At 46.0% G+C, this 13,515-nt stretch overlaps 1 protein-coding gene across 1 annotated transcript in view; it reads right to left on the bottom strand.

Moving 5' to 3' along the window:
- Nucleotides 1-11,294, bottom strand: part of myt1a (myelin transcription factor 1a) — a 25,474-nt gene extending 14,180 nt beyond the window's left edge. The window contains exons 1-14 of the mRNA XM_008282570.1: nt 11,225-11,294; nt 11,089-11,143; nt 9,256-9,300; nt 9,090-9,177; nt 7,919-8,157; nt 6,099-6,344; nt 5,187-5,969; nt 3,922-4,041; nt 3,423-3,513; nt 2,994-3,107; nt 2,681-2,898; nt 1,199-1,401; nt 870-1,085; nt 632-780 (exon numbers count right to left, since the gene is read on the bottom strand). Coding sequence (XP_008280792.1) covers nt 632-780; nt 870-1,085; nt 1,199-1,401; nt 2,681-2,898; nt 2,994-3,107; nt 3,423-3,513; nt 3,922-4,041; nt 5,187-5,969; nt 6,099-6,344; nt 7,919-8,157; nt 9,090-9,177; nt 9,256-9,300; nt 11,089-11,143 — 2,567 coding nt within the window. The 5' untranslated portion in view covers nt 11,225-11,294. The remainder of the gene's footprint in view (nt 1-631; nt 781-869; nt 1,086-1,198; nt 1,402-2,680; nt 2,899-2,993; nt 3,108-3,422; nt 3,514-3,921; nt 4,042-5,186; nt 5,970-6,098; nt 6,345-7,918; nt 8,158-9,089; nt 9,178-9,255; nt 9,301-11,088; nt 11,144-11,224) is intronic.
- Nucleotides 11,295-13,515: the final 2,221 nt, after the last annotated feature.

Here is a 13,515-nt window from a genome sequence, read left to right on the forward strand (position 1 = left end):
GTACTGTACCCTGCAGGTGCCCAGTTTCCATAACATTAATGTCCTGCTTGTTGCTTCCTTCTTCTTGCCTTCCTCCAGCAAGCAGCAGTGACTCTTGTAACTGTGGTTGTAATCCATTCAAATCACAGACAGTATTATAAAGTGTTACCAAGTCTAGGCCTTCAGAACTGAACTTCTCTCGTGCCATATGGTCATGATGTCTCCGTGAGAACTTTGAATGCTGTATTCACGCCTAAAACAGTGTGCATTGAAAATATAGCAGTGCATCTATTACATTTGGGCTGTAGCTGATATGTCCATTTCTGGTTTCCAGACTCTTCCATATAGCCAGTGCCAGCTTGGATGTACTGGAGGTTGGACTGGCTCAGATGGCCTGTCACAACCATTTGTGCTGCTGGTTGACTCTTGTCCCACCTTGACTTTAACCAGGCTCCAGGTCTGATAGTCTGGTGCCCTTCAGACTCCTTTTTGAATAATATCAGTTCATTTTGGTTTGATCCAGACCACTAATCAAACTAAAAAGGGTTTTTTACAGTAACCACTTGTGAAGTCACAAGTGGAACACCTCAGGACCAGTTTTGAACAGAGGAAATTGCAAAAAAATAAAAATAAATAAAAAATTGTGACTTACACAAGAACCTCTTTTTTGCTGTCTTTGGGCTGAAACTTGACCTTGAAGCTGCTGGTGGTGACCTCACCGGGGTACTTCCTGTCCTCTAGGTTCTCCTGGTCCTCTTCCTCACCCTCAGATGAAGTGTACGAGGGAGCCGCGAACTCCACCTGAAGCACAGTGAAACATGAGTTTCTCACAGCTCAGGTACCCTCTGATAAACATTTACTTTCTTCTTCCAGTGTGGTGCGTTCAGTACCTCCTCGTGGTCCTCCTCCTTCACTCCACTCGGCTTGGTGAAGTCTAGCGGCCCCTCCCACTCTGGCTGAGTGTGGCCCTGAGACAAGGTGGCTCCCATGTGTTGAGAGGAGGAAGATGAAGAGGACGAAGGCTCTGGAGACTGCATACCCTCCCTCTTGGTCTTCTTCATGCTGAGGTCCAAGGTGCCATTTTCATCCACCTCAATGTCTGACTCCTGTAGGATGAAGATTCATGGTGCTACAGTGTCAGAGAACATGCCGTGCGTTGTGCTCTGATAAGCTCGGCTACAAAAAAGAGAGGAATCTGTGTGAAGGAAAGCCGGTGTACCTTGGTGCAGGGCTCCTTGGGTTTGGTGCTGAGAGCCTCTGGTCTCTCCCAGCAGCGCGTGGACAGGTTGAGGATGGCTGTTGCCGCCATGTGGGCTGCCTCTGCATCTTGGCTATAGTCATAACCGCTGGAGGACAAGGGGCTCTTGGAAAAGCCTCCGGACACGCTGTGACTCGGGGAGGACGCCTTGGGGAATGATTTAGCTGTGTGAGAATGAAGCAGAATGAATTTACTAGAGCAAAAGAGAAAGAGAGCAGTATCCAAGTAAGCGTCTGCTCATGTGCAGCCCAAAATGTGTGCCGTGGAGATTGTTCTCGCTGCAGACTGACTGCACCATGAGGAGGTCTGTCATCCACACCTTTATCTGTCATATGAGCTCTAATTGAAGTAGTCACCGTCTGAATTTGTGCGTAGACTGATGAGGACAGTGACAGCAGACAATGAACACACATGTGACTCTGTTCTACACTACATTGGCCTTCATGCTGAAAACACTGTGGGCATGAAGCTGTTTCTGAAAGACTGTGACTTTGCTTTTGTTTGTTTTTTTACAGGGTACAGCAGCTACTTACACATTGGACTATAGCACTGTGAGATTATTTATGAGGTGTGCTGAGCAGACACACAGACACATGGTTTCGGGGGACTTCAGAACTTCCCGCTGTGTTTGGGCATCACTGATGGAAAGCAGGTATCATCAAAGCTGAGCAGCGACTACTTGGATGATCAGCAAATACACTTATATCAACCTCCTGTTTTAACATCCATCCATCCATTATCTATACACCACTTAATCCTCACTAGGGTCGTGGGGGGCTGGAGTCTATCCCAGCTGACTCAGGGTGAAGGCAGGTTCACCTGGACAGGTAACCAGTCTATCACAGGGCTACACTTAGAGACAGACAACCAAGCACACTCACATTCACACCTACGGACAATTTAGAATCACCAATTAACCTCAGCATGTTTCTGGACTGTGGGAGGAAGGCGGAGAACCCGGAGAGAACCCACGCTGCATGGGGAGAACATGCAAACGCAGAAAGATCCCGGGTGTCCTCACTGGGACACGAACCGGCGACCTTCTAGCTGCGAAGCGACGGTGCTAACACCCGAGCCACCTTGCAGCCCTGTTTTAAAATCTGTTGTTTATATTTGTTGTCTGTTAATCAGTGCAACCAGCTTATTATTGTGAGACCTTTAAATTACTAGTCTGATATAATGAATACTAAGTGATCATTTTGGCTGTTAAACATCAACAACAGCCTCAAAAACCCGGTGCTGGTTGGGCTCTGATATGGATGTACTGTAACGTAACATCACCACATTTGTCTTACCAGCCAAGAAAAATAAAACAACAATACATCAAAAACAGCATCATCTTTGTGGAGACCAAAAAAAACTCTTTCATATAGAATTTGTTTGATGAATTGTAATACTTTCTACATGTCTGAATCTAACATAGAAGTGGAGCAGGGCTCTTACATTTGAAGGCTTTAGGTGATGTTTCAGCTGTGCTGGGTGTCTTTGGAATGAGCATACGCTTTCCAAACACCTGGACATCAAAGCTTGCATAGTCAAAAGACACCTTGGAGTATTTCTCCAGCTCCTTGGCGAGGTTAGCTCGAGGCGTGGTGGTCACTGTGTTGGGCCGGTAGCTGCCGTACTGAGGGATCTCCAGCTGTTTCACGAAACACATAGGCCTGGACCAAAAGTCACAAGTTAGTGTCATCGCTCAACAGACGTGGACATGCAGCGTATTAAAAAAACAGAAAACGAACTTGCTTGCACGTCTCACCTGAGCACTCTGTCAGAGTTGGAAGAAGGTTCGCTGGATGAAGCCTGTAAATGAACCTGTTTGTCCTGGTTCTTGTTCAGCTTAGCTGCTGCTGCGATCGGGCAGCCGGACAGACTGAAAGAGGAGGCGTGGTCAGACGTTTGCATTTAATGAAATAAAACTCTGACAAACAGGTAAACATTCAATCATTGACAAGCCGGTATAGGTATATGTTAGTGGTATTAGCTGAGGCTGGTTCTCTTTGAGGTTCCACTCAGAATTTTCTGCAAACATATCGACGGAAATGTTTATCTTCATTATTCTAATCATTCTCGACTTCACTATATTAAACTAAAATGCTGCCAAAACCACCGACAAATGTCTATGATTTCTGTACGGCTTATGTAAATTTGTGTGCATGTGTGTGTGCGTCATGAGTGTTTGATTAACCTGCGGTGTGTGTTGCGGTTGCTGTTGACATGTCCTTGGCCTGTGCAGCCAGGAGTGGGACACTTCAAGACGTTCTCATGCATGGCCAGGACTACAGACACACAGCAGATGCAAACTCAGGTCAGTGGACGGTTACACATCAGTAGCAGGAGTCATAAGAGCAGTTACGCAGCACAAACATGAAAGTATTAGTGGCATTATCAATAACAGAAGGATGTCATAAAAGTCCTAGTGGTAGTGATTATAATCAATAAAACAGCAACAGTGTAGATATAAAAAGTCAAAGCTCTCAAGCTGCTGAGCATCTAAAATTCATCATTGATTGAATTTCCCTTCTGGGATGAATAAAGTATTTTTCATTTCATTTTTCATTTCATTTCATTTCATTTCATCTAAATGAAATGTGTGTTAAGATGACTGTGAAAAGTCTGAACGTGACAGAAAACACATCAGGTCACGTCAGGGTGCTGGTCTGTGGTGTTTGGTAGCGTGTCCTCACTCTCTGGAGGGATTCGGTCTTTGTGAGGACATCCGGACAGACTGCGATGATGAGGGTACAGCCCGGTCACGTGACCCGTCCCGTCGCAGCCCGGGGTCGGACACTTCACCTCCTTCTTTTCTGAATAACAGGACGTAGACGAGGATTTAAAGCACGCACGAGAACTACAGAGGCAGACATTATCAAATACACACAACATAAATACATTTTGATGTTGGTTTGCCAACAACAGCCTGGAACTGGTAAATAAATATAAAGCAGCGCTGTACAGGAATCCGCCTTTTAATTTAAGGAAGTTGCATCACACTCATTACTCAGTGACTCTGTTGTTATCTGTTAATTAAATTGTTGACTAATTACAGAAACAAGAGCACTGAAAGGATGATTGTCGGAAGCCGCTCACGTAAACAAAACCCGGTGAAGGAAAATATAAATGGGGTAAATTTCACACTATATGTGGCAAAAATGCAAAATTGTTCTAACAAATGCAATAACAAAGTATTAACACCAGACAGTTCTACGATATAATGTTTAACAATACTAAATTATAGGCTGTTTTCTTTTTTTGCAACCATTATTTATCTCCTTCAGTTGTGTTTCACTCATTTTTTTTCCTCTGTTCATCTATTTTCTGGGTAGTTTCACTTTCTTTTGAATGAAGACACCCCAGAGGCAGATCCAGGAACAGATCAGCCTCTCCTGGACCCTTACTGCTGCTTTTCTTCTTTTCTCCCCAACACAGGAGGTTTTTATATTCAAATAATTACATATTATTGTGGCCATTTAACTAATAATAAAAGGTTGGATATGAATAACAAAAAATGCATGCTGTAAGCTAGCTGTAGGGATGACCCGGATCGGGGCAAATCGAAGCATTCTTTAAGTCCAGTTGTTTGTTTACTACCACTGGTGTCAGACCACAGTTTGTAGCAGGATACCAGGGATGCACATTTTGACTAATTTACTTAAACAGCCACCTGGTGGAACAACCAGGTACTGCAGCTACATTTTCTGGCATGCATTTAGAAAATACAAATGATCTTTTGGAGCTTGTGGAGCCTCCAACCGGGACTCAGTATCAGCAGATAGTAAATATTAAATGACTTGGATCCAATCGAGGGCACCTTGATCAGGACATCCTTACTAATATGATTATACAGCATTCGCCAAACATTTAAACCTGTGACAGTAATTTTAACAGGATCACAGCCTCAATCCCCGACAATAATTTTCTTTGGTGCTAGCACCAGTGGGCAGGCCTTTACCTTTACTGTAGTGAGAGGCGCGGCGTGCTACAGCGGCGGCCTCGGAGCTCTTGCTGGAGCTGCTGTACGGCTGGTAGTCGGGGGAGCTGCGGATCTCCTGGCCTCCCTTCACCTCCTCCGCCTTCAGCGCGATGGCCTGCTCCAGCAAGCCCAGGTTCCCCCGAGTCATATCCCAGTTCTCTGAGTCGTCTGTGATTCCTGAACCCTCCGAGATGCGATCCTGCTCGTCTCCTTCGTCAACCTCTTCCTCGTCCTCCTCCTCCTCTTCCTCCTCCTCCTCCTCCTCTTCCTCGTCCTCGTCCTCCTCGGAGTGGACCTCGATAACCACCGTGGTCGGAGATGCCTTGCTGGAGTCTCGGTCCTCCTCCTCCTCCTCCTCTTCCAATACCTCGCCCTCTTCCTTCCCCTGCATCTCGTCCTCCTCTTCCTCTCTCTCCTCTTCCTGCTCTTCGTCCTCCTCCTCTTCCTCGGTCATGGGGGTGCTAACCTTTACTTCCCTGAGTAGCACCTCGGCTTCAGATCCCTGAGTGCATGGACTCAAAGTGTAAGGTCTGTAATTGTCTTGGAGGACATCCCTCTCTGCTCCCTCCTCTTCCTCTTCATCCTCCTCCTCTTCCTCCTGCTGCTCCTCCTCGTCCTCTTCCTCATCCTGCTCGATGCCCTTACTCTGCTCCCGTTTTGATTCTTTGGCCTGATGGTTGTAATCTCCGCTGGAGTACTGGTGATCAGAATTTTCCTTGCTTATTACCTGCCTTTCCACCTCTCTCTCCTCGACAATATCCTCTGTTTTTTCTGGCAGCTCTTCCTCTTCCTTTTCTTCTTTTGCTTCGTCCGTCTCCTCCTCCTCCTCCTCCTCTTCCTCCTCCTCCTCCTCTTCCTCCTCCTCGTTTGTCTCTTTAATCTCAGTCACACCCGTTTCCTCTGCAGGTTGCTCTGATGGCGGCTCCTGCGTCACCGGCTGAGCCTCCTCTTCACCCTTCGTCTCCGCGTCCTCCTGCTGGTGGTCTTCAGCGAGCGATGCCGGCTTCACTTCCTCACTGGTTTCCTCGCTTTCAGTTTTGTTCTCCGTCCCTGAGGTGACGCTTTTGTTCTTGTTCTCGTCGGCCCGAGGACAAACTGCTATTTCTGGGTCTGCTGTGTCCACCAGTGAGCAGTCTGCTGTGGATTCAAAGTACAGATAAATGCCAGTGTCACAAACGTTCGGTCCTCGTCATTGCTCAGCTGGAGGCCTGCATTATGACTGACCTTGGAGTCGACCTGATCCGACTTGTTCAGCATAAACAAAACGAAGCTTGCAAGCGAGTTCAAGCAGTCTACTCTTTCTATACTCCCCTTTCTGCAAAATACTATTTCCAAACCAGTATTTTTTTTACCTTCCTTACTCAAGTACAAACTCATTTGTAATACCTTGTCACACAGCAGAAAGATTAGTTTCTGTTATCATACACTTTGTTAAAAAGCACTCACTCTTCCTTCTACAAACTGATTATAAATTTAACAAATGATTCTCTGGCATCTTTTCCTAAAGTTCTGTTACACGTGTCAACAGCATCTGTTTGCATTTTGCTAATGAATGAATTGAATTTAACGGTCGTCTGTATCAAAGACGAGTCTGATTCGGGAGAGAACAACGACCTCAGCTGTGGTGTTTAGTGATAATTAATTAGTAATCAGCATGCTAACAAGCTAAACTATATTAACACGGTGACAAATCAAACATGACCTGCTAAACGTGGGCATGTTAATCGTTGTTAGCACGTTAGCGCATTGATGTTAGTAAGCACGGACGGGTTACGAATTAAAACCTGAGCTCTTGACTCCTACAGCGACGGCATCATCCGGTCGCTGTCTCATGCTGTGGGAGGCATGTTTTGGGTCCGCTTGAGTCCTTAAAGGGAAGCATCACTGTCAGTTAATCAAAGTTGTTGTGAGCGACCGCCTCTGATGAAACATTTCTATCCTGATAAAAGTGATCTGTGGGCAGTGTCCCCATGCACAGGACACCAGGGGTCACTGAACGGCTAGAGGGCTAAAACCCACAGTCACGACCCAAATGAAGATCTTTGGAAGAGTTTCGACTGATATTTTAGACCACCACCATCATCAAAACACCACATGAGGGAATATCTTTTGGAAGAATGGTGCTCATCCCCGTGGGAGAATTCAGAGACGGAGAGAATCAGGGCAGCACATGGTGGCCAAGCACCCGACTGAAACACTTCATGTTCTTTAAATCCGTCACCGGTTCAGCACCACGGTGCCTCGATGGAGCCCGACGGAGCAGCCAGCATGGCGGCGCACAAAAAATTACTGTCATCATTTTTGTTTTCATCCTCAACAGATGGTTTTCAGAATATTGTCTATTTGAAGAGTTCATTTGCAAAAACAGATAACTCCATTTTTTTGTAGATTTTCAGAAAACTTATTTTTCTTGTTGTTTGCTTGAGATGAAATCAATCAAACTGAAGTCGAGTGGATTTGGTTCAGTAGATAACTTCAGTTTGATTGATATTGTCTCAGTGGGTTTTCTGACGGTTCGTGTAGATGCAGTTATCTGTTTTTACAAATGAACTCCTCATTTATTCTTTACAATTAGGCAGAGAGTCTTTCCTAACCTGACCTGCTATGCTCTACTGGACACTTTTTCACAAGAGACTGAGGCCCAAATGTCTCTTGTTCTACCCGCTGTCTGCACATAAGACTTTTTCCTCTTCTAGTTTGGTTCCACTCACTTTTTATTGACTCTGGCTTGCTTTTTATTTTGTTTTTCTTCTTGTCCTTTGTGTCTTCTTCCTCCTTCCCTTCCTCCTCCCTCTGGTCCTCCTCCTCCTCTGCTGTGTCACTGTCTGCAGTGGAGCCCTCGTCTGTCGCCTGCTTGGCAGATTGGTTCTTCCTCTTGGGAGCAGACTGGCTCTCCTCGGCCTCGGCCTCCTCCAGCTTCCTTTTCTTCACAATCGGGCAACCCAGTATGCTGAGGAGAGAGGGATGGATACGGACGTGAACGTTAACGTGTAGCATGAACGCAAAAGATAACAACTGTCACGGTGCAGCTCCTGCCCTCTTCCTTGTGTTTCTATTGTTTTCCCCCCTTTTCCTTTAGGTCTCTTGCGTGTTTACCAAAGTGTGGCAACTTGTGCGTTTCTGGTTGTTCATCAATCTACACACCTCATCCACCAGTCGGGCCTCTGCAGTACTTTTACCTCGGCTCTTCATTCCACTCTCTGCCGGTTAATGTCACAGCCAACTCTGCTTTCTGCCAAGTTTGTGCTGTCTCTCAGCCACCTCAGCTACACAACTCAATCCACCGCCTGCCTCCAGCCAGCTCGTCAGCCTTCTAAGACACTGGTTACCGTGTTTCAGCTGGAAGCTCCACACCATCCCTTTTCTAAATACTCTGAATGACTAAAATCCATCCATCATCTATACACCGCTTAATCCTCACTAGGGTCGCAGGGGGGCTGGAGCCTACCCCAGCCGACTTAGGGCGAAGGCAGGGGACACCCTGGACTAAAATAATTTCTTTAATTGTTGCCTTTGTGTCAAGTCTGCTAGTGGATCCAGTTACATTAAACAGAACACTGACATGTGATAACATGTAAGGAGCATTGCAACTTCTACATTCCACTAGCAGGGCGATATGTTTGTGGTATTTTTCTATTATGAAGATATTTTTTGAGTTAAAAAAGTTCGTAAATAAATAATGCATTTAAGAACCACACATCACAATTACAATGTCACTGTAGGCATGCTTCAGTTTGACACCAGTATGATTATACGTTTATGATCTATTGTGTTGTTCCAAATGTGCAATTGTACAATAACTGTCTCGATATCTTCATATATGCAGTAGTGTTTGTGCTAACTGGTCGTCTGTTTGCATGACGTTGGATTTCTGAAGCCTACCTTCTATGTCGTGAGTATCTCCCACTGACGTGGCCTTTGCCGTCACACCCAGGGGTGGGACAAGTGCTGCTGACACACATAAAAAAAACACAAATGTACACTTCATACACACACAACACACACTTCCTACATTACCATGATCTTCTGATAAATCACAAAGCCACTTACTTTAACTCCTGCTTCATCTCTTGTCCCACCAGTTCTGATGACCCTGGGAGTCAAGCAGCGGCAAAGTCATCACAAACGCTCACATTACATTTAAACGGACAACGATGCTCTTATTTTGAAAATTCTTTAGCCATTGCACATTTGCATACAATAAAATTCTTCCTCGTCCCGCTCTGTCTTTACAAGGTGTGTATTAAAGCCTGGAAGCCACACAAAGGAGACAATGCGGCCACACAGCTCCAGGGACCCACAGCAGCTGTTAACCCTTAAATGCATGCCGCGAGTAAAAATGAAGTCTCTAATGTTGTAATGTTCCACCAGGGTTGCTCACTTGAGAGGAAAAACTGTGAGACTATGTGTGATCAGGCGGTCATCTTGTTACGATGCAATGCGTTGCCGGAAACCCTTATGGATGGTACTTGGATACGTACCACCCACCTGAACAAAGCTGCAGGCCAAGCTATGTTTGTACTTCTGATTTTTCCTCTTTGTGTGATGTAAACGCTGTAAACCAATTTTTATTTAACCAGGAAAAGGCTCATGGAGATCAAGAATCTCTTTTGCAACAGCATCCTGTCCAAGCAGCACAAGCAGGTGAACAGGTTACAGACATACAGACACAGAACAATGCACATTTTTGAAATTAGGACTTTTTAAAAAATAATTTTCCCTCACAACCAGCACTCCTATCCACTTCATATTCCACATATTGAACATTTTTGGGATTGTCTATATAAGTGTCAGGTTTGAAGTGTACAGCCTTATTACTGTCTGAGATAACTGGAGTGAAAAATACTATTAGAGGCCAATTTTTTATGAATTTTCCAACTTTGGAAGACAGGGAGCCCGCTTGTGGAACTTTTTGTGGAAGAAGTTCAACTGTTTTACTTGATAAAAACCACAAATTAAAAAGTATTTCCCACGATACTGGAACGGAAGTCAATCAAACTCTAGGCCCTTTCTGAGAGCTAGCCCACGGCCTGTACGGTTTGTTTGTTTGTTTGTTTGTTTCTGCAACGCAACGACGCGGTCTGCCAACAAATTGTAGTACAAACAGTAAAGGCGTAAATGTGAATCGTGTGCAGGCTCTTGCAACAAATCTCCCACATACAGTCATGTGTAGCTTTATAAATAGACGTATGCCATGCAGAAGAAAATGTGCTCACTGGCTCTAAACCTTAACCATGACGTACGCCAGAGAAACACTTCTGATTGTCTCGTTTGAAAGCAATGACGCAAGGACATGTCACTGTCATGCCACTGACAGAAATATTGTCTTTTCAGAGATAAACATTGGATTTCGAAGAAGTTGCGGGATTGTTGTGTGGTGCTGTTTGATTTAATGTGTTGTAATAGATAAGGAAATGCGTCAAAGCAACTGAGAAAACTGTGATAGCGGCTACGGTAGCATGATGATGTTGCAGCTGGAGGATTTTGGTGACGATGAGGAGTTATTTCTTGTGCCGTTCATTATTCAGATCATTTAAACTGAAGCACAAGAATGGAGGAGATATGCATTCTGAAAAGGACAAATGTTAAGAAGTAAGTAATGACCGTGCTGCTATAAATGAACGAGCTGTTATCCTGGCCAGGTTTCCAACTTGGGAATCCACAACTGACAAAATAATGGGTTTTGTTTTGTTGTTATTGTCACACACACTGAAAAGTTGGACAATTTATAAGGATATGTTTTCAATCTGTGGCTTAATCTTTCTCATACAAGTGCAGAGGTATGTAAGAATGTCACCAGTCCAGTCCAAGCTTTGTGTATGTGTGTGTGTGTGTGTGTGTGTGTGTGTGTGTGTGTGTGTGTGTGTGTGTGTATACTGACCCCGGATGCCTTTGGAGCGGGTTCGTGTTCGTGGTTCTGTAGCGTCTTGACTCATCTGAGGTAAACGAGCAAGAGTCGTGAGTGAGAAAGTGCAGCTCTGACGACAGACAGAACGGACAGACGTGGAGATACGTACTTTGTCTCTGAGTGGACTGGCTCTCCCCGGTGCTGCTGCTGCTGCTAGTGTCGGACCTCTGAACTCATTTTCTGCTGGGGGAGACACACACACACACACACAGAAATCACACCCCTTTATTGTGAGCTAGTGATGAAAACAATTACTTTTACACAATTACAATCTGCTGCTTTGATTTCTGTTTTCTTTGCGGCCCCTCCACGTTTATTAGGGTGACGTATTAAAGTGCTGGTGCTTAATCACTGACCAGGGAGGGACTTGAAAATATGACGTTTAAATTCCAGCAAGGGGCCCAATGTTAATTAATGCACCAGAAAGACGTCTTTACGCCGCCGCCGCCAGCCTGAATCGTCGATATCGGCAGAATGGATGCATGCTTTCATGATGTTTATGCCAAATTCTGACCCCACACTCAACACTGCAGCAAAAAAAATCAAGGCTCAACAGAGCAGATCATGTTTCCTCGTCGTCCATTGCCAAGTTTAGTTTTCCCAGACCATTTTCCTGTAAAACCCTGGCACTAACAACCATTCAAGCAAGTTGCTGATGAGCGTCTTTATGTACGTATAAGTGGGTAAAAAGAAGGGTGGAGCAGGCAATCACAAAGGCAGGAAAAACAACTAAACAAGCCAGAAACGCCTTTTAAAGCCACGACAATGGGTCAGACATTATGATCTTCTGGTTTCCAGGATTAAACTCCTTCTAAGAGAACTCACTTAAATCAATTTCATTTTGCAAAATTTTCTTAAGTCTTGAGAAGTTGCTGTTTTCATTAGACAGCCACTAAAAAAAAACTCCAAATAATAATAATCAGGAAAATGAATGAAACAGAAAGTGTGGAAAGTGTCGTAATTATTTTACCAAATTTAGGGGTCTATTTAAAAATGTAAGCAAACAAAGACGTGACTAATTTTATTCATTTCGCAAATACTCACAACGAAAACTAAGAAAATATAGAAAAAAAAGTACAAGTGTAAGTTGGGAGAACATCCCAGCGCTGGAATACAAAGGCTGCTGGTGTGACAGCTGACAGCTGCGGTGGTGACAGTCCGTGGACGTGGACAGGGTCACGCAGGTCTGGAGGATCTCCTTGCCTGCTGCCGGACACACGGAGGCCTCGGCAGCACCGACACCGCCGTGCCTTCACTGGAGATGTTGACGTTTTCCAGAATGACAACAGTCACGGAGGCAGCAGGCTGGCAGCAGACATGGAGGCCGAGCCGCTGACTGAACGAGGCCTTCTGCTCCACAACTGGCACGATGACAAAACACAAAACATACAAAAGCCAGCGGCGTTCAGCGGCTCGCGCTGGATTCACCAAATCGACACCGAGCCTTCAGCGCACGAGCTGGAAATAGCCTAACGACCGACAATAATCGGTTTAAAAGCCTGACCGAGCGGACATTTGGACCGAGCTTCGATCTCCTCCAGAGGACAGAGAGCACCGTGACACGGAGCCGTGGCCTGCCGCCGCCTCGTCACGTCCCTCCTGCTCGGCGTGAGATGCGGCGTGAAGCCCGCAGACAAGGCCTCATAAATACCGACAAATAAAACTGCTCTTTGTCAGACACATAAAGCCTTACCTTAGCTCAGACTACTGCCCTCCCCTCCCCCTCTGCACCGACATGGCAGGCGGACGGTTCGTGGATGTCTGCGCTCGCTGCGACCAACACCGGAGCGGGCCGACACACGGAGCGGTCCGGACGGGAGACACTGCAGCCGCACACTGAGCCCAGCAGCCCGGAGCCGTTCAGCACCCCGGACAGAGCCAGCCGGATCTTCAGCACCATGGACAGAAGCCCCGCTGCACTGCCTCCTGCCGGAGCCCAGGAGAGGTGCAGCTGGAGGCGGCTGACGGAGAGGCCGCCCTGCCGGGGCTGGGCTCCCTGCGAGCCGCTCCGTGGGCTCCAGAGGACACGGCGTGAATATTTAAAGAGGCTCCCGGCAGCTGCGGGTCGGCCTGCGGCGGCGGCTTGTTCTAGTGATGGTGGTTGTATTTGACGCCACTGTGTGCCATCTGCTAACTACGAGGCTCTGGTGGTAGGCCGGACTCTGTTAGTAGTGTTGAGACACACACCTCATGCCGCCTCGACATCAGCCAATCAGAGAGCACGGCCATGTTCCGGTGTCCCACATCAGCCAATCAAAGAGCACGGCCATGTTCCGGTGACCCACATCAGCCAATCAGGACACAATAAAAACAATCAGCCTAATATAAACACAAAGAAAGGACAAGTATCAGTAGAACTAAACATGTTTGGAATAGAAAAAGGTGGACAACAATTAGAAA

Source organism: Stegastes partitus, unplaced genomic scaffold (genome assembly GCF_000690725.1).
Source record: "Stegastes partitus isolate 25-593 unplaced genomic scaffold, Stegastes_partitus-1.0.2 Scaffold276, whole genome shotgun sequence".
Classification (NCBI taxonomy): domain Eukaryota; kingdom Metazoa; phylum Chordata; class Actinopteri; family Pomacentridae; genus Stegastes; species Stegastes partitus.